Raw genomic sequence first — 21,781 nt, 5'->3', positions numbered from 1 at the left:
AGCGTTCTGGGGATCGTCAACAGAAAACACTCGAGGGGACTTCTGCTTGGGTCTTACACGACGGTAAGCACCAGGCTACGCCTCTCGCTTCCCTTCGCCGCTCGACTTTACTTCTCCCATGGGTCCGGGAGCTTGAAAGAGGTCTAAGGCTAGGATAACGACAGGTCCGAACAGAACCACCCTCCACTGTATTGAATAAAATTCACTGCACTAATTTAGAACTAAAAATTTGCATTATTTACTCTTTGGTATAAAACCAAAAGTATACACGCCCATAGAGTGAGATCTTACTATTCTGTCAAGGGCTTGAATGGGAATGCAATAGTCACTGAATCCCATATAAAATGTAACAAAATATTTAATATAAAATATTAACAAATTACATGAATAGATACAGGAATAAAGAATATACTGTATCTATATACTTAAACCAACCCTTAATATTAAGGGGTTTCAATAAAAGACAAATAGTCACATTTAACAATTGAAACATTTATAAATAGTACACGAAAAAATTTAGTATCCCAAAAACAAACAAGTAAACAATGATACAAAGAATCGTGAGACCATATCAATTGTCATGAATACTACGTCTTATAAAAATTAACTGAACGCTAATTCTCTTTAATCTTTGTAAACAGATTAGCTAGAGAAAAAATACTAAAAGGACCAATATAATTGGAAAAAGACCTATTCCTTTTATCTAATTTAACTTAAAAGCTTAGTTTTTAAAGAAAAATGTACGTATCATAAATATCGATACAAAGAGTAATACTGTAACGATAGACTGAGGACTGCGTAGCATAAATAAAAATGAACGCTAGATAGTCTTTAAAACAGATCGAAGATTATCCAAAGGAAGCATACCAAAAGGACAAAAATTTTCTTAAAATAACATAATCCTTTTATTTTATATAACTAAATACTTTGCGGTAAGATAGTATTAACTTATCATTCTTTGTAGAAAAAGAAAGAAAATGCAAGTCATACTCAAGCTTACGTCAAATGACTGTGACGTCATCGATGAGGCGAGATGTTTACCTATCGCCATATGCTTTCGTTAGTTAAAAATAGGTTGAACATTTTTTAATCCTACCTTTTAAGCTATAACATAGCGATAAAATATCAAACAAAAACATAATAAGCGAATGCTCAAACCCGTAACAAGAGTACATCACCAATATACTGCTAAAATCCAGGTTAATCACGAGTAAATTTGATTTCTATGTTGCCAGTATGGCAGCAGAAGAAAATCTGATACTAGGAGGGATAGTTCGACCTAGCTCCGTGGTGGCACTAGTGTATACCTGGCATATCTATGCGATTGCTGCGAGTTTTGAATTTCTGCCGGACAGAAGAATAAAGCTATTATTATTTAACTAGCGGGTAAGTTTAAGTGTTTAAAATCTAGGGATAAAATGATATTTTCAATTTAAAATAAATTTTTGAATATACTTACCCGGTGAATATATATATAGCTTACGTCTCCGACGGTCGACAGATTCCAAAAACTCGCGAGCGATCGCCATGAAGGCTGCCGGGTGTGCCCACCAGCGCCGACTATCGGCCAGATACCGCCTATACTTCTCAACCAAACCAGTTCTTCTCAGTCCGTAGGGTCTCTATCGGGGAGGAAGGGAGGGCCTTTAATTATATATATTCACCGGGTAACCCCCTCTCCTGTATAAAATTCCTGCGAGACATCGACAAGGAGATGGAGCTGGGGGGAGAGTGACTGCTCCCCGCACTCTAGTTTTGGGGTGTTTGAATGTGCGTGGATGTAGTACAATAGAGAGTAAAAGATGTGAGATTGGAAGTATGTTTAGAAGTAGAAGGATGGATGTATTGGCCTTGTGTGAGACAAAGATGAAAGGAAAAGGTGAAGTGATGTTTGGTGAAATGTCTGGTAGAGTGTCTGGGATTGAAAGGGGAAGAGCGAGAGAGGGTGTGGCGTTATTGCTGAGTGAATGGATGACAGGTAAAGTAGTGGAATGGAAGGAGATATCATCAAGGCTAATGTGGGTGAGGGTTAGGTTGGGTAAGGAATGTTGGGCGTTTGTCAGTGGGTATGGGCCAGGTAGTGAGAAAAGTGAAGAAGAGCAGAATGAGTTCTGGAATGAATTAACTAGGTGTGTAGAAGGACTGGGTAGAAGGAATTATTAGTTGTCATGGGTGACTTAAATGCTAGAGTGGGTGCTGGAGAGGTAGAAGGTGTCATTGGGAAGTATGGCGTACCAGGTGAAAATGAGAGTGGTGAGAGACTGGTAGATATGTGTGTTGAACAAGAGATGGTGATAAGTGCTAGCTTCTTTAAAAAGAAAGATAAAAATAAGTATACATGGGTAAGAGTGGCAAATGGAAGAGTAGTAGAAAGGGCATTAATGGATTGTGTGTTGATAACTAAAAGAATGTTTGGAAGATTGAAAGACGTGCACGTGTTTAGGGGTATGGCTAATGGTATGTCTGATCATTTTTTGGTGGAAGGAAAATTAGTTGTAGCAAAAGAGTGGGGGAATAGAGTAGGTGGAGGTAAAAGGGAGGTAGTGAGGGTTGAAGAGCTAATAAAACCGGGGGTAAAAAGTAAATATCAGGAAAAGTTGAAAATGGCATATGACGAGGTGAGAGTAAGAGAAACTGGTAATTTAAAGGAGGAGTGGAAGTTAGTAAAAGAAAATTTTGTTGGGATTGCAAGTGATGTATGTGGCAAGAAGGTTGTTGGAGGCAGCATGAGGAAGGGCAGTGAATGGTGGAATGAAGGAGTGAAGGTAAAAGTGGAAGAGAAAAAGAGGGCTTTTGAAGAATGGCTGCAGCGTAATAGTATAGAGAAGTATGAAAAATATAGAGAGAAAAATGTGGAAGTAAAGCGCAAGGTACGTGAGGCAAAGAGGGCAGCTGACCTGAGGTGGGGTCAGGGATTGGGTCAGTCATATGAAGAGAATAAGAAGAAGTTTTGGAAAGAAGTGAAGAGAGTAAGGAAGGCTGGCACAAGAATTGAAGAGACAGTGAAAGATGGAAATGGAAGGTTGTTAAAAGGAGAGGAGGCAAGGAAAAGGTGGGCGGAATATTTTGAAAGTTTGCTGAATGTTGAGGATAATAGGGAGGCAGATATAATTGCTGTTCCAGGTGTTGAGGTGCCAGTGATGGGAGATGAGAATGAGAGAGAGATTACAATAGATGAAGTGAGGAGAGCACTAGATGAAACGAGAGTAGGAAAAGCATCTGGTATGGATGGTGTGAAAGCTGAGATGTTGAAGGAGGGGGGTGTGACTGTACTTGAATGGTTGGTGAGATTGTTTAATATGTGTTTTGTGTTGTCAATGGTACCAGTAGATTGGGTTTGTGCATGTATTGTACCACTATATAAGGGTAAGGGAGATGTGCATGAGTGTTGTAATTCAAGAGGTATTAGTTTGTTGAGTGTAGTTGGAAAAGTGTATGGTAGAGTATTGATTAATAGGATTAAGGATAAAACAGAGAATGCAATCTTGGAAGTACAGGGTGGTTTTAGAAGAGGTAGGGGTTGTATGAATCAGATTTTTACAGTTAGGCAGATATGCGAGAAATATTTAGCAAAAGGTAAGGAGGTGTATGTTGCGTTTATGGATCTGGAGAAAGAATATGATAGAGTTGATAGGGAAGCAATGTGGAATGTGATGAGGTTATATGTAGTTGGTGGAAGGTTGTTGCAAGCAGTGAAAAGTTTCTACAAAGGTAGTAAAGCATGTGTTAGAATAGGAAATGAAGTGAGTGATTGGTTTCCGGTGAGAGTGGGGCTGAGACAGGGATGTGTGATGTCGCCGTGGTTGTTTAACTTGTATGTTGATGGAGTGGTGAGAGAGGTGAATGTTCGAGTGCTTGGACGAGGATTAAAACTGGTAGGCGAGAATGACCATGAATGGGAGGTAAATCAGTTGTTGTTTGCGGATGATACTGTACTGGTAGCAGACACAGAAGAGAAGCTTGACCGACTAGTGACAGAATTTGGAAAGGTGTGTGAGAGAAGGAAGTTGAGAGTTAATGTGGGTAAGAGTAAGGTTATGAGATGTACGAGAAGGGAAGGTGGTGCAAGGTTGAATGTCATGTTGAATGGAGAGTTACTTGAGGAGGTGGATCAGTTTAAGTACTTGGGGTCTGTTGTTGCAGCAAATGGTGGAGTGGAAGCAGATGTACGTCAGAGAGTGAATGAAAGTTGCAAAGTGTTGGGGGCAGTTAAGGGAGTAGTAAAAAATAGAGGGTTGGGCATGAATGTAAAGAGAGTTCTATATGAGAAAGTGATTGTACCAACTGTGATGTATGGATCGGAGTTGTGGGGAATGAAAGTGATGGAGAGACAGAAATTGAATGTGTTTGAGATGAAGTGTCTAAGGAGTATGGCTGGTGTATCTCGAGTAGATAGGGTTAGGAACGAAGTGGTGAGGGAGAGAACGGGTGTAAGAAATGAGTTAGCGGCTAGAGTGGATATGAATGTGTTGAGGTGGTTTGGCCATGTTGAGAGAATGGAAAATGGTTGTCTGCTAAAGAAGGTGATGAATGCAAGCGTTGATGGGAGAAGTACAAGAGGAAGGCCAAGGTTTGGGTGGATGGATGGTGTAAAGAAAGCTCTGGGTGATAGGAGGATAGATGTGAGAGAGGCAAGAGAGCGTGCTAGAAATAGGAATGAATGGCGAACGATTGTGACGCAGTTCCAGTAGGCCCTGCTGCTTCCTCCGGTGCCTTAGATGACCGTGGAGGTAGCAGCAGTAGGGGAGTCAGCATTATGAAGCTTCATCTGTGGTGGATAATGTGGGAGGTTGGGCTGTGGCACCCTAGCAGTACCAGCTGAACTCGGTTGAGTCCCTGATTAGGCTGAAGGAACATAGAGAGTAGAGGTCCCCTTTTTGTTTTGTTTCATTGTTGGTGTCGGCTACCCCCCAAAATTGGGGGAAGTGCCTTGGTATATGGATGGATGGAAGTATATTCAAAAATTTATTTTAAATTGAAAATATCATTTTTAAATATTAAACTTAGCCGGTGAATATATATATAGCTGATTCACACCCATAGAGGTGGGTAGAGACCAGTATTAAAACAATAAAGGCGTATATGCTCAAGAGTTTTTGACAAATATTCAAAAAACAAACTTAAGTATAGGTACCTGATAAGGAAGCTGACTCTGATGAATACTCTGACTCATTAGTTCGCTATCCTTATGAAGCCTAGCGATCCTCTCAGGATGCTGAAAGACTTCTAGGAGCTGTTATAATCAGGGTGAACACCCCTACAACAGGACCTCATCAATACCCTTAATCTGGGCGCTCTCAAGAAACAATATTTTGACCACCCGCCAAATCAAAAGATTGCGAAAGACTTCTTAGTCTCCCATACAACCCAAAACAAGATTAAAAATTTCAAGAGAAGATTAAAAGGATATTGGGATTAAGGGAATGTAGTGGTAAAACCTTCACCCACTACTGCACTCGCTGCTACGAATGGTCCCAACGTGTAGCAGTCCTCATAAAGAGTCTGGACATCTTTCAAGTAATATGAAGCGAACACCTACTTACTTCTCCAAAAGGTCGCGTCTATAATACTTCTAAGGGATCTATTTTGTTTAAATGCTACTTAAGTTGCTACCGCTCTAACTTCATGAGCCTTAACTTTAAGCAAATTACGATCCTTCTCACTTAAATGAGAGTGTGCCTCTCTAATCAATAGTCTAATAAAATAAGACAACGCATTCTTCGACATAAGCAAAGAGGGCTTTTAACGGAGCACCATAAGGCCTCTGAAAAAACCTCACAGCAGTTTAGTTCTAGATAAATAAAACTAAGAGCTCTAACGGGGCACAGCACTCTTTCAACTTCATTCCCAACAAACTCAGATAGACTGGGAAGTTCAAACGATTTAGGCCATGGACGAGACGGAAGTTCATTTTTGGCCAAAAAACCAAGCTGAAGAGAGCATACTGCTTTATTAGCGGAGAAGCCGATATTCTTGCTAAAAGCATATATCTCACTAACCCTTTTCGCAGAAGCCAAGCTCACCAAGAAAAGTGTCTTGAGAGTAAGATCCTTCAGGGAGGCCGAACTTAACGGTTCAAACCTGTCTGATATAAGGAACTGCAGGACCACGTCCAAGTTCCAAGCAGGAGTAGAAATATGACGCTCCTCGGAAGTCTCGAAAGACTTAAGAAGGTCTTGAAGATCTTTGTTATTAGATAGATCCAAATTTCTATGCCTGAAAACAGAAGCTAACATGCTTCTGTAGCCTTTAATGGTAAATGCAGAAAGGGAGCGACCATTTCTCAGATAAAGAAGAAAATCTGCAATCTGCGCTACAGAGGTACTGGAAGAGGAAATAGAGGAGGACTTGCACCAGTCTCTAAATACCTCCCATTTAGATAGATAAATCCTGATGGTAGAGGATCTTCTAGCCCTCGCGATCGCTCTAGCTGCCTCCTTCGAAAACCCTCGAGCTCTAGAGAGTCTTTCGATAGGCTGAAGGCAGGTAGACGAAGCGCGGGGAGGCTTTGATGAAATCTCTTTACGTGAGGCTGACGCAGGAGATCCATCCGCAACGGTAGACCTCTTGGAATGTCTACTAGCCATAGAAGTACCTCTGTGAACCACTCAGAGGGGAGCAACCAACGTCAACCTGGTCCCTTCGTGAGAGGCGAACTTCTGAAGAACCTTGTCTAGGATCTTGAATGGTGGGAAGGCATAGATGTCTAGGCGAGACCAGTCCAGCAGGAAAGCGTCTATGTGGGCTGCCTTTGGATCTGGTACTGGAGAGCAGTAAGTCGAGAGCCTCTTTGTCAGTGAAGTCGCAAAAAGATCTATGGTGGGTTGACCCCATGTCATCCATAGCTTCTCACACAGAGTCTTGTGCAACGTCCACTCCATGGAGATGACTTGTCCTCTCCTGCTGAGGCAGTCCGCTAAGACATTCATTTCTCCTTGCACAAATCTCGTCAAAAGAGAGATGTTACTTGCTCTTAAATGGAGTTCCTTCTGATCCGTGGACCAAAGACCCGAGCATTCCAGACTGTCCAGTGGCGCTCCCTAACCCAAATCCGATGCATCTGAATACAACACATGGTTTGGGTTCTTGATCGCAAGAGAAAGACCTTCTCGAAGTCTGATGTTGCTGTCCCACCAAGTCAGACATGTCTAGACTGAGTTGGAGATTGGGAAAGAGATACTCTCTAAGCCCTTCTCCTTGTTCCAATGGTTTAGGTGATATTGGAGAGGGCAAAGGTTGAGTCTCCCCAGAGAGATAAACTGCTCCAGTGATGAAAGAGTTCCCACGAGGCTCGTTCAAACTCTTACAGAGCAACTGTTTTTCTCTTGCAAGTGAAGGACTTTTAACAGAGCTTGTTCCATTCTTGTGGGAGACAAAAAGGCCAGAAAAATTCGACACTGTATCTCCATCCCCAAAAAAAGAATAGTCTGGGATGGAGTACTGTAAGTTACGACTTCTCTACGTTCACTATGAGACCTAGCTCCTTGGTTAGGTCTAATGTCCATTTGAGGTTCTCCAGACAGCGATTTAATGACGACGCCCTGATTAGCCAGTCGTCAAAATAAAGGGAGGCTCTGATCCCTGAAAAATGTAGAAAGCTTGCTACATTTTGCATGAGCCTTGTAAAAACAAGAGGAGCAGGACTGAGGCCGAAGCACAGTGCTCAAAATTGGTACACTACTTTCTCGTCCACAAACCTCAGATATTGTTGAAAGTTTGGATGAATCGGGATGTGGAAGTATGCATCTTGAAGGTCGAGAGAGACCATCCAGTCGCCTTCCCTTACTGCTGCCAAGACAGATTTGGTAGTCTTTATCGTGAACTTTGTCTTGACAATGAACACATTGAGTGCACTTACATCTTAAGTACTCCTGCAGTGAACGTGGCTGCCAGTTCATTGTAGCCATCCCTTATAGCCTTGTTCATGCATGACATAATTTGTACAGCAATACATTGTCAGCTGGAGAGACCTTCTTACTTAAGGCTCCCAGGGACCAATTCAAAAAAATAAATACTTCAAACGCTCGAAAAACTCCTTTCAGGAGATGGTCTAGCTCTGAAGCAGACCATAAAATCTTGGAGCGCCTCATGGCTAGACGACGAGGGGAGTCCACTAGGCTTAAGAAGTCTCCCTGGACAGAGGCAGGTACTCCCAAGCCGAGAACTTCTCCTGTGTCACACCAGACGCTCGAGCGAGAAGCTAATTAAGAAGGAGGAAAAGCAAAAGCAGACTTTCCTAAACTTCTCCTGGATTCCAACCAGTCTCCCAGTAAGAGCAAGGCTCTCTTGGAAGAACAAGAGAGAACTGACTTCGTAAATGTAGGAGTCGAAGAAAGTCATGCCAAGAGTAAACTCAGACGGTGGAGCAGCCGTTACAAAACGAGTGGGACAAAATTTCCCTAAAGAAATTCATAATTTTAAAAAACAAGGGATTGTTGGACAACCCTAGGTTACTCCTCTTCTGAATGAATCCCCAAAGGTACATTAGTTGAAAGGGGGTAATCAACTTCTTCAGAAGGCACATCATCTGATAAATCTAAAGTCTTGCGAGAAGGAGATTTATATTCAGAATGACGTGAAGGAAAAGCCTGACAGGCTACATCAACTTGTATATGAACAGAAGTGAAAGTTGGAGGGTCGATGTCACGTTGTGACTGCAGAGAATGTTATTCTACTACACGTCGCGACAGAAGTGACTGACGTTCAAACGTCACGTAGTAACAGCGGTGACTGCTGTTCGATGCTATATCGTGACTACGGTGACTGACCCTCGACGTCACGTCGTGTCTACGGTGTCTACTGCTCAACGTCACGTCGAGTCTGCGGTGTCTGCAGCTCAACGTCACGCTGTGACTGCGGTGGCTGACGTTCAAAGTCTCGGAGGAACTGCAGTGACTGCTGATCAAAGTTATGACTCGACTTAACTGACTGTCAATCAAAATTACATCGAGATTTATGCTCCGCATCTCGTTTAACAGCAAAGCTGACACTAGGGATAACGTCAGCGTGACGTAACAAAGCTCGTTTAGAAGGTTGAAGACATGAATCACGTATCCCAGAACCGTGACGTACAAAAAGCAAAGGATCCTTTCGCACAGGAACAGGATCGTAAGCTTCTATTAAAGAAGAAAGCTTTAACAGCATATCTTGCAAAACACTTAACTTCGGATCAACCTGTGACTGCGGTGGCTGACGTTCAAACGTCACGTAGTAACAGCGGTGACTACTGTTCGATGCTATATCGTGACTACGGTGACTGACGCTCGACGTCACGTCGTGTCTACGGTGTCTACTGCTCAACGTCACGTCGAGTCTGCGGTGACTGCAGCTCAACGTCACGCTGCGCACTCTGAATAGATCGTGACGTCGGAAACGTCTGTACATGAACGTCATCGCTATGAACGGGACTCTCATGATGACTACAGCTAGGACGTTGAACTTGTTCTGAAGGAACTAATTAACGTTTCAACCGTCTCGAAACTTTACGCCAAGGTTTTTTCAAGAGACGAATCATCGGAAGACGAGGAGAACTTCGTCTCTCCTGTCTTATGGTAAGGACGTGCTTGAAGAGCAACGTCTGATACCTTTGAGGGAACGTCTGTTCGTTGGTTTACACCTCTCACTCCCTTAGGTCCTACGACATTCCTTCTCCCTGGGGCAGGGGAGCCTGAAAGAGGTCTCGGACTAGGCAAGTGACAAGCACGAACAAACGAACCCTCCGCAACACTGAACATGTTTTTCGCACTTTCTTCACTGACATTGCATTTTTCAATAATTTCACATTAGACCTGAATAAAGCTGATTTCTACCTGAAGCACGCAATTCTCCCTTAAATCAAAAGGTTAGAATTGCGAAATATGTCGTATAATGTAAGCTCATTAGTACAAAATGAAACACACATGCAAAAATTAATAAACATATACATATACTGTATATAGAATAAAACGGAAATATATAAAGTTAAAAAGATCAGTGACTTGGGAGGGGACTAAAACTAAATCACTAAGGACTACGTTTTCAATCTCTCACCGTACAGTGCCTTGGGATGAGAATAAAAACTAGAACGTTTTATCCTCTCTCTCTCTCTCTCTCTCTCTCTCTCTCTCTCTCTCTCTCTCTCTCTCTCTCTCTCTCTCTCCCCGTACAGAGACTTGGGACGAGAGTAAACATCCGAATCGAGAAGAACAACGTTACTCACTCCCAAACTCCTTGTACAGAGACTTGGGACGAGAATAAAGATTTGGATCGTTCTCTTGCCACTCACAAGAGAATGGCTCACCCACTCTTCGTCAAGAAAAGGTTATTTGACTAAAGGAAAAAACTAAAAGGACTAAGAAATTGAAAATTAACATGTTCCTTTAAATTAGTATTTAAAAAACTTCAGTTTATAAGAAGAATGAACAAAACGTCAAAATCGATTTACTCTTTCTGCAAAGTGAAACCGTGATTCTCTCTTTCTCTATCGTAACGATAGAGTGCAAACTGCGTAGGATAAATAAACCAAACGTTAGTTCATCTTTGAAAACAGCACGAAGACTATTCAAAGAATTAATTTCTTAAAATATTTTCTAAAAATATTCATCTCATCAATCTAAACAAATATAAAAGTTGAATGGGCTCAACGTTGTTTAACTTCGTTTTCCAAGTCAGTACCGCCTACATAGAATAGGCATAGGTCGCTTATAAACAAAAATATAAAATTTATCTCGGTGTTTAGTATAAATGGAAAGCGAATCGAAGAGGCCTAATAAAGGCGGATGAGATATAAAATATATAGAGGTATATCTATAAATATCAACAATAATTTATAAAGTGATAAAATAATTACTAAAAGCCTTTAACACACTTCCGTACACTGAGGGAAGGGTCGGCCATCTTTTATCAATGGAAAATCCAGAGAGAGATTAAAAAAGCAAGGGTAAAAAAATTTTTCTCTCCTTTCAAAAGAATTTCTTTTGAAGATCGTATTGTTAGAGAATAATCCAACACGGCGAAAGCCATAAAACCATGAACAAGTACTTCACCAATCAGTAGAAACTTGAGGTTAAGCGCGAGCGGAACCAATGCTGTCACTACCACCGACAGAGAAGAACTGGTTTGGTTGAGAAGTATATGCGGTATCTGGCCGATAGTCGGCGCTGGTGGGCACACCCGGCAGCCTTCATGGCGATCGCTCGCGAGTTTTTGGAATCTGTCGACCGTCGGAGACGTAAGCTATATATATATTCACCGGCTAAGTTTAATATTTAAAATGTCAATATACTGAACTTTTGGAACCGAGGCAATGTGAACATTAAACGAGGTTCATAAAAATAATTAATTTCTTTACCACTTCTTTATTATGATCTAATACTTTAAAATTTAGGTCAACAAATCTTTGTTCTCCTAAAATGTGGTACTCCCAAACTGTCTAAAATTTATTAATTGAAAAATTGATAATTCATTGGAATTTAGCTCAAGTTCATGAAACTGCTCTGTAAAACATTTTTTTATACTGTACTACATTAGCATCTAAAATTGAAGGAAAAATTACCTGCAACTAAAAACCGCTCCATTCTTCGGTCTCGTTCTGCCCTTTCTCGAGGTGACAACTGCATCAGAGGGGGCTCATCTCTACGATGGTGAACATGTTGCTGATAATCACTAGGACCCATTACTCCTCTTCCAATACCCACACCTCTATTAGGAATATGCTCGCGATGATAGTCAACATGCTCATACTCTCTGTCATCAATGTAATAGTCTTCTCGTTTTCGTACCCTCCGTCTGTCTTGAAACATCTTTGAAAGAGAAATATAGTACAAAGTAGACAAACATTGAACAAATTGACCTGACTTTAAATATATAATTTTACTCATTTACTAAACCCTTCTCAGAGAAAGGGGGAGGGATAGTTGAAGCAGTGTCATTATTAAAAGGGAGGAGATTCACCAGGCCAATTTCAAGCTCTATTACTAAAGAGCTGGCCCGATTAAGTTTGGAAGGAAAAAATATTAATATTAAAACAAATGAATAAAAAATATATAGTAGATATAAGAAATAATAAAATAAATTATGAGATAAAAATATGTGATAAATACATATCTAATCTTATCTTTAAAACCTGTTACTTAAAAAAAATTTAATATCTTAAAAACAGTGAAACTCTGTCTGATCAAATATTATAAAAAAAAAAAAAAATCTTGCCATAACTTATATGTCCCTTTTTAAAAATACTACAATCTGAAAAATATGTTGCATGGCTAAAATATAGTGTTACTAATTACACCTGGGAAATACTTACTGATGTGTGCACTTTAAAAATCAAACTGTCAATTTTGTATGACCAATATGCAACTTTACTAAAATCATTTCCATCCTCTCTGTTTCTTCTGACGATTCCCATTGAGAAACAATTAGTTTTATTTATTTTATTCTATAACTGTCAGATTCATTATTCCACTGAGTTTGGTATTTTGTTGCTATGAAATGTTTTATAATGGTATTATAATCTTTAACCCATTCATTACAAGACAGCGGATCAGCTCTCAGTAGCTATATACTTGATACGAAAGCTTCTGCATACAAAATTTTCATGATGCGAAACGACATGCGAAGATATTTGTCTCATAACAAGAAACATTTTTCATGATACAAAACGATCTACTATACGATATTTGCTCAGCCACCAAGGCTGACTTTAAAATTCGCACCCCACCATCCGTCAACTCGCCACGATCCTCCTGTGCTACCATTGGTTATCTTCCTACTCTGATGCTAGTTACCGCCAAAAGATCCTGTTCTCCTATTGGTCAGCATCTACTATACTGTATCCCCTTATGCATCTACACATTGGCGTTCCTTGGCCATTTCGTTGCGGGAGTTCTATCATACACGTTAACTTGGTGTTTGTGATTTCACTTTCGTGACTATTGTACAGTATCGTGTTGCAATATTACGTTAGTGTATTAGCCACCAAGAAAGTTGCTGGTGTGTAGGGAAAGAAGAAGCGGAAGCTTTCGACAGAGACAAACCTTGAGATAATAAAGAAGTATGAGGCTGGCATGCAGTTAAAAGTGTGATTGCTAAGGAATGGGAGGTAAATCAGTTGTTCTTTGCAGATGATACTGTACTGGTTGTGAACTCAGAAGAGAAGCTTGGCCAATTAGCGACAGAATTTGGAAGGGTAAGTGAAAGAAGTGAGAGTTAATGTGGGTAAGAATAAGGTTATGAGATGTACGAAAAGGGAAGGTGGTGCAAGATTGAATGTCATGTTGAATGGAGAGTTACTTGAGGAAGTAGATTAGTTAAGTACTGTACTTGGGGTCTGTTGTTGCAGCAAATGGTGGAGTGGAAGCAGATGTACGTCAGAGAGTGAATGAAGGATGTAGTGTTGGGGGTAGTGAAGGAAGTGGTAAAGAATGGGGGTAGTGAAGGAAGTGGTAAAGAATGGGGGTAGTGAAGGAAGTGGTAAAGAATGGGGGTAGTGAAGGAAGTGGTAAAGAATAGAGGGCTAGGCATGAAAGTAAAGAAAGTTCTGTATGAGAAACTGATTGTAACAACTGTGAAGCATGAATCGGAGTTTTGGGGAATGTAAGTGACGGAGAGACAGAAATTGAATGTGTTTGAGATAAAGTGTCTAAGGAGTATGGCTGGTGTATCTCGAGTAGATAGGGTTAGGAAGGATGTGGTGAGGCTGAGAATGGGTATAAGAAATGATTTAGCAGCTAGAAAGGATATGAATGTGTTGAGGTGGTTTGGCCATGTTGAGAGAATGGAAAATGGCTGTCTGCTAAACAAGGTGATGAATGCAAGAGTTGATGGGAGAAGTACAAGAGGAAGGTCAAGGTTTGGGTGGATGGATGGAGTGAAGAAAGCTCTGGGTGATAGGAGGATAGATGTGAGAGAGGCAAGAGAGAGTGCTAAAAATAGGAATGAATGGCAAAAATTTGTGAAGCAGTTCCGGTAAGCCCAGCTACTCCTTCCGGTCGCCTTGGATGACCACAGAGGTAGCATCAGTAGAGGATTCAGCGTTATGAAGCTTCATCTGTGGTGGATAACGGGGGAGGGTGGGCTGTGGCACCCTAGCAGTACCAGCCGAACCCAGTTGAGTCCCTCGTCAGGCTGGAAGAAGCGTAGAGAGGAAAGGTCCCCTTTTTTTCCTTTGTTTGATGTCAGCTACCCCACAAAACTGGGGGAAGTGCATTGGTATATAGATAGATAGCTAAGGAACATGGCTGTAAACCATCGACAATAGGAAACATCCTTAAACACAAGGAAGCCATCAAAGCAGCAACACCTTCTAAGGGTGTGACAATTTTCTCCAGCAAGAGGAGCCATGTCCATAATGAGATGGAGAGACTGCTTCTCGTTTGGATTATGGACAAGGAGATCGCTGGTGACACGGTCACCAAGACGGAAATCTACCCCAAAGGCCAGCGCCATTTTCGCTGATCTCACGTGTGCTCAGGCTGAAATCGGAGGGGGAGGGACATAGAAACAGGCACCCCTAGAGTTCAAGGGCTCATGGGGGTGGTTTGAAAAATTTGAAAAGACGGTCTGGTGTTCATTTGGTGGTATGCCATGGGGAGGCTGCAAGCTTGGACACGAAAGCAGCCGAAGCCTTTCCTAAGACATTTAACTAGTCTGTCAAGGAAGGCTACAGTCCCCAGCAAATCTTCAACTATGACGAAACTGGGCTCTTTTTGAAGAAAATACCTCACCGGAAGTACATCACGGCGTAAGAGAAGCTACCCGGGCATAAGCTTATGAAGGACTGGCTTACTCTTGCATTTTATGCAAATACCAGTGGGAATTGTAAGGTGTATCACTCTAAGACTCCCCGAACCTTCAGGATCCACAAAGTGTTTAAGGAGAAGCTTCCAGTGATGTGGAGGGCTAATGCCAAAGACTGGGTAGCAAGACTCTTGTTCACTGAGTGGGTAAATGTTTGTTTCGACTGTGAAAAAGCATTTGGAAGAGAAGCGCCTCCCTCTGAAATGCCTGCTGGTGTTGGAAAATTCCCCTGCTTACCCTCCAGGCCTCGAGGGAGCTATCCTTCCGGAATTTTCCTTTATCAAAGTTATCTTCTGCCTAACACCACCCCCCTCTCCCAGCCCATTGACCAGTGTACCAACCATGTGTCACACAATTGTACATAATTATTTTGTATATATTATGCTTGTATCTGCGCTCTTCCCTCGCACTAAAAAGAACCTGAATGATCATGTCTCCGTTTTGCTCTGTAACATTGTCTGTCTCTCAAACAGGTTATGTCCTGTTGCCTTGAGGTTTTGTATACAGTGAACCCTCGTTTATCGCAGTAGATAGGTTCCAGACCCAACCGCAATAGCTGAAAATCCGCGAAGTTGTGATACCATATTTACCTATTTATTTAACATGTATATTCAGACTTTTAAAACCTTCCCTTGTACGTAGTACTGTTAACAAACTACCCTTTAATGTACAGAACACTTAATGCATGTACTACAGTACCCTAAACTAAAACAGGCACAAATATTAAAGGCGATTTTATATCATGCGTTTCCTAAACACGCCAAAAAGCACGATAAAAAATGGCAACCAATGTTTTGTTTAGTTTATCTCTGATCATAATGAAGAAACAAACGCATTTACACATCTGTGTATAGGTTAGTTTTTGCATCGATTATATTGATTATTCAGTACAGTATGTTGATTTTGTTATTACCAATGTTTTACTTAATTTTTCTTAGGACTTCCAAATGAAATGTTTTTCTTTATGACGCCGCCTGAAACGACGGTGTCATAAAGTACGCTCAGTAAACAACCACGCTCAGTAAACAAACAAAGGCATTTAACGCGGATGATGAAAGTGATAAATAATGATATTACAGTAAAAGCTTTTAAAAATATGTTATTACAAATATTATTTACTGTATCTATATAAAATCATACATACGTAGCAAAGCAGGAAAACAATTTACGAGAGAGAGAGAGAGAGAGAGAGAGAGAGAGAGAGAGAGAGAGAGAGAGAGAGAGAGAGAGAGAGAGAGAGAGAGAGAGAGAGAGAGTTGTTTTACGTACGTAAATGTAAATTTTAAACAAAAAAAAAATAGCCCCATTTCATATAAAATAGGTTATTACAAATATTTTACTTTATCATATTACAGTAGTCTGTATAATACTGTAAAGTTCAGTACAGTATGTTGTTGTTATACAGTAGTCGTGGCGATGAACTTCTCACGAAACAAAAACATGGCATTCGATTACAACAGCTGATTCATTCTCTCTCTCTCTCTCTCTCTCTCTCTCTCTCTCTCTCTCTCTCTCTCTCTCTCTCTCTCTCTCTCTCTCTCTCTCTTCGTGTTATACAATACTTACATATAGATGAAGAAACTAAAATTAGTTTTCTTAGTGTCAATTAAATACGAAACGAAAAAATTATGCCGAGTTTACATCCATTTCAATCGTTGCTAAAAATACGGCATCCGATTTCATCAGCAAACCACTATTTTTTGGGAAACATCATTTTATTCTAGAAAATTGCTACTCTTTAAATAGTTAATTGCACATTAAGAAAGCGTGTACTTTTGTTTTTAAATTTCGGGTGTGTTTTAAAAATCGAGAGTATTGTTGATTTCTTTTTGTTTTACTTTTGGCTATGATTAGATCAGCTGACGTCTACCTGCCGCTCTTGAGAGTGTACGAATACACTAACAAAGTATCGTTTATACCATTTCTTAACTTATTCAAACCGTCTATACAGTTGATATTACATAAGCACCAATGTGTTATAACCTATCAAATTTTTTTGTTTATTACATTTAAATCAACACACACACACACACTCTCTCTCTCTCTCTCTCTCTCTCTCTCCCTACCTCTCTCTACCTCTCTCTCTCTCTGGGCTACTTTTCACTACCGCCCATTCCTTACCTCTCTCTATCTCTCTAACAAATAATATCTTTGTTGCTCCTCAAAGTTTCATTTATATTGAAAATCAATCATGATTCAACGTTCCTTACTTTCTCCAATCTCGCACCATCGGTCACATCGCGGTATTTTCGAAATTTCCGGAAAATCCGCGATATATGTATATACATGCGTTATGAAAAAAATCCGCGAAGTGGTGAATCCGCGATGGTCGAACCGCGAAGTAGCGAGGGCTCACTGTATAAAGAAGAGTGTTCCTTAATAAACAACTCAGTTGATTGCATCCTGCCTTTGAGTTCACAACCCTCACTCGGCACCGTCACATCGGTGACCCCGGAAGTCGACTCGCTCCACTGCCTTCCACCCCCACCTCCCTCGCCCCTCCATCGTTGGTACTATGACGGACTCTACTACAGCAGTTGGCGCTGCGGCCGCCCCATTGAAACTTTCACCGTTCGCCAGCGGAGAGGCGTTTGCTTGGTTTCAGCGCGCAGAAGTCCAGTTTCGTATCAGGGGCGTGACTCGCTCAACCACCAAAGCGGATTATGTTCTCGCGGCGATACCCGAGGACACTTTCCCAGAAATATCCGACTGGCTTTGTGAACAAGGAGACACCCCAATAGCGTATGACGCCCTCAAAACATACCTTCTGCAGCAGTACGCGCCGTCGCCAGTCGCCCGTATAGCAAAGCTTTTTCAGCTCTCGCAACAACCGTTGGGGGACCAAAGGGCTTCGCTTGCCCTCAGGGAAATGACCAGTATCGCTCGCCTTCAACCTGCCGCGGACGGCTCTCCTCATGAGGTGAACCTACTTCGTGCCCTTTGGATACGCCGTTTACCCGAACCTGTATGCGCTGCCATACCCGATGTCGATAGTTTACCCATAAAGGACTTGATGACCAAAGCCGACGCCCTTATGGACAGCCACTTCAAGACCTCCATCAACGCCTCCACCCCTGACGACGAGGATGCCTATTCAACGTCAACCGAAGCTGACATGAATGCCGTAGGACATACACGCCTACCCCGTGACGTGCCGAAGCGGCGACAAAGCTGCCCACCACCCACCAATCGCTCGCGCCCCAACGAACGACTGCTACAGCCACTTACTACCTCCCATCCGCCGCAGTTTTGCTACTACCACTTCAGATTCGGGGCAACCGCGAAGAAGTGTGCCAAGGATTGTCAGTGGCCAAAAAAAAACGTGTAAGTAGGCCATCGCTTGTGGAGGTGGCCTCCCATGTTTCTAATCTTTTCTTTTTACAGGATGCAGGAACGGGCATGCGATTTTTGGTAGACACGGGTGCTTGTCGTTCTCTTTTGCCAAGGAAACTCTTCAAGGCACGACGTAGTCTGTCTACATCTGCCGACGTCCGCTTGGTAGCTGCCAACGGATCTGCGATACCCACCTACGGTTACCAGAACCTCACATTATCGTTCGGAAACGGTAAATTCAATTGGAAGTTTCTCGTTGCTGACGTCACAATGCCAATCCTCGGTGCGGATTTCCTCTCTCATTTCCACCTTCTGGTCGATGTCGCCCACCGACGATTGGTCAATGCAGACTCGTACATGTCGACACCTCTTCAACCCGCCCCCTCTAACCTCGCTCTCCACATCAGCGCACCCACGGATGCCTACGCCCACCTCCTCACGTCATACCCGGAAGTTTTCCGTCCAGAACTTCGCCAAACGCCCACGGTTCCTGCCAAGCACGGTATTTATCACCATATCAAGACGACGGGACCCCAGTCTTCGCAAAATTCAGACGTCTGGCACCGGAACGATTGGCAGCCGCCAAACAGACGTTCGCCGAAATGGAGGAAATGGGCCTTTGCCAAAAGGCCTCCAGCCCATGGTCGTCACCCTTACACATCGTTCTGAAGAAAGACGGCTCCCTCCGTCCGTGTGGGGATTACAGGCGCCTGAACATGCAAACAGAACCAGATCACTACCCCCTCCCAAACATTGCCGACGTGACCTCCTACTTGCACAAAGTGAAGGTTTTCTCTACGCTCGACCTCCTGAAGGGGTATTATCAGGTGCCTATGAATCCAGAAGACATCCCCAAGACCGCCATCACCACTCCGTTTGGTACATACACCTTCAATTACTCCTGTTTTGGCCTTCGTAATGTTGGGGCAACGTTTCAACGTCTCATGGATGGCATCTTAGGGGACCTCCCTTTCTGTGTATGTTATGTGGACGACATACTTGTGTTCTCCTCAAAAGAGGAACACCTCCGTCACCTGCGCATCGTGCTCGACCGCCTGCAACAAAACGGCCTTGTAGTCCGGTACGACAAGTGTACCTTTGGCGCCGACGAAGTGTCGTTCTTAGGGCACCGTATCACTCCTGAAGGAGTCCATCCCCTCCCTGAGAAGGTTGCAGCCGTTCAGAACTTCCCCGCTCCCTCGACCGTCAAAGCTCTGCAGGAATTCTTGGGCATGATCAACTTTTATCACCGTTTTCTGCCAGCCATTGCTGCCACTCTTGCTCCCCTCTACGCCTCCCTCAAGGGCAAGCCAAAGGACCTGAAGTGGGGTCCCCTTCAAGAAGCAGCCTTCTGCAATGCAAAGAAGGCCCTATCAACTGCTGCGGCTCTCACTTTTCCTATCCCACACGCCCCTCTCCTTCTCTCCACCGATGCCAGCGACGTCGCTATTGGTGCAGTACTCGAGCAGGTGGTCAAAGGCTCGCCCCGCCCATTGGCCTTCTTCAGCAGAAAACTGTCCAAGGCAGAATCGGGTTATTCTACCTTCGATCGAGAATTGCTGGCGGTGCACTTGGCTGTCCGTCACTTTCGCCATTTCTTAGAAAGTACGCCCTTCGTCATTCGCACAGACCACATGCCTCTGGTGCATGCCTTCACTCGACAGTCTGACGCCTGGTCCGCCAGTCAATGCCGACATCTCTCCGCCGTGGCTGAATACAATTGCACCCTCCAATACGTCCCTGGGAAAATGAATCCCGTTGCCGATGCCCTATCAAGAAACACGTTGGCTGCCGTTCAACTGGGACTGGATTACAACGCCCTGGCTGAAGCCCAACGACAGGATCCAGAGTATCAAGCTTGTAGGACATCCTGCACGTCCCTCCGTTGGGAAGACTTTCCCCTCGAAGACTCCAACACCACCCTCCCCTGTGACGTCAGTACTGGTAGACCGCGACCTTGGATTCCTGCTCCCATGCACCGACAGGTGTTTGATTTCATTCACGGCCTTTCACATCCCTCGTGCCGTTCTACTGCACAACTGCTGAAGGCAAAGTTCATTTGGCACGGCATTTCTAAGGATGCTAAGGATTGGGTCCGCGCCTGTACTTCTTGCCAAACTTCCAAAGTACATCGACACACGGATTCAGGAGTGGGCACCTTTCCTCAACCTCAGCGTCGTTTCGCACACATTCACGTCGACGTTGTAGGCCCCCTACCCACATCACAAGGACATCGTTACCTGTTTACCGTCATCGACTGCTCCACTCGTTGGCCTGAAGCCATTCCCATGGAAACTGCAACGTCCGCCTCATGTACATCTGCCTTACTCTCTGGATGGATTTCAAGATTCGGTATCCCTGAGCATATTACTTCTGACAGGGGAACCACTTTCACCTCTCAATTGTGGACGTCATTAGCGAATCTCCTGGGCATCACCCTACATCAGACAACGGCCTACAACCCCGCTGCCAATGAAATGGTTGAATGTTTTCATCGCACCCTCAAAGCAGCTTTGATGTCCCGCTGCAAGGATTGCAACTGGTTTACTCAGCTTCCCTGGGTCCTCCTGGGACTAAGGACCACTCCTAAAGACGCCCTCGACGTCTCGGCAGCTGAAATGGTGTATGGCGACCCGTTGGTCGTCCCTGCCAAATTTTTTCCTTCTACAACCTCCTCCGACGATCTCCAGCGCATACGTCACGTCGTGGGAAAATTTACTCCGTGCCGCCAGACTTACAAGCCCCCAGCGAAGCATCACATACCAACGGACTTGCACTCTGCAACGCACGTCTTCCTGCGCATCGACACTAGCAAGCCACCACTAACGCCCCCTTACACGGGCCCTTTCCTTGTGATCCGACGCTGTACGAAAGCATTCCTACTAAACATTCGGTAGGCAAAGAAGACTGGGTCTCCATTGATCCTCTAAAACCTGCTTATCTTCTGCCAGATGACCCGCCTATAGTTCGCCTCTCTAGATCAAGGCGCCCTATTTAACATGTACAGTACGTCATTTTTAGGGGGGGAGCCATGTACCAACCGTGTGTCACACAATTGTACATAATTATTTTGTATATATTATGCTTGTATCTGCGCTCTTCCCTCGCACTGAAAAGAACCTGAATGATCATGTCTCCGTTTTGCTCTGTAACATTGTATGTCTCTCAAACAGGTTATGTCCTGCTGCCTTGAGGTTTTGTATATAAAGAAGAGTGTTCCTTAATAAACAACTCAGTTGATTGCATCCTGCCTTTGAGTTCACAACCATCACTCGGCACCGTCACACCAGCAAGTGATTTCCAACTTCATGAAACTCTACACAAAATATCTGTTCAAGAAATGTTTCAAAATCACTGAGAGCACAAACCTCACCCAGCGTGAATTTTGAAAGGAGCATTTCGATGTTGAGATATGCCTTCGAATCATCGATCCAGCTTGGCGGGAGGTTTCGAAGTGCATCTTGAACTTTCGTGAGAGTAGCTCTGGCCTGATGCCATCTCCGCAAGAGACGACGAGGGATTTGATGTAGGCCAAGGCGAAGTCGAATCAGTTAATCTTGTGTGCCCACGATGATATCAGGGTGAACACTCTGGTGAAAACCTACGGTGCTGTGGAGAGACCGAAACACAGCACCTTGAACTGGTAGATCTTGTTGTCTAGGCGGAATCTTAA

General features: G+C 43.2%; 1 protein-coding gene across 4 annotated transcripts in view; it reads right to left on the bottom strand.

Moving 5' to 3' along the window:
* The window catches only part of Pitslre (cyclin dependent kinase 11B pitslre), a 769,596-nt gene that overhangs the window by 514,003 nt on the left and 233,812 nt on the right, over positions 1 to 21,781 (bottom strand). For all 4 annotated transcript variants that reach the window (XM_068357118.1, XM_068357131.1, XM_068357124.1 and 1 more), the window contains exon 4: positions 11,534 to 11,780. In XM_068357118.1, the coding sequence (XP_068213219.1) occupies positions 11,534 to 11,780 (247 nt within the window). The remainder of the gene's footprint in view (positions 1 to 11,533; positions 11,781 to 21,781) is intronic.

Source organism: Palaemon carinicauda, chromosome 2 (assembly GCF_036898095.1).
Source record: "Palaemon carinicauda isolate YSFRI2023 chromosome 2, ASM3689809v2, whole genome shotgun sequence".
Lineage (NCBI taxonomy): Eukaryota > Metazoa > Arthropoda > Malacostraca > Decapoda > Palaemonidae > Palaemon > Palaemon carinicauda.
Note: the sequence above shows the minus strand (reverse complement) of the source record. Positions and strands in the feature narration are given on the sequence as shown.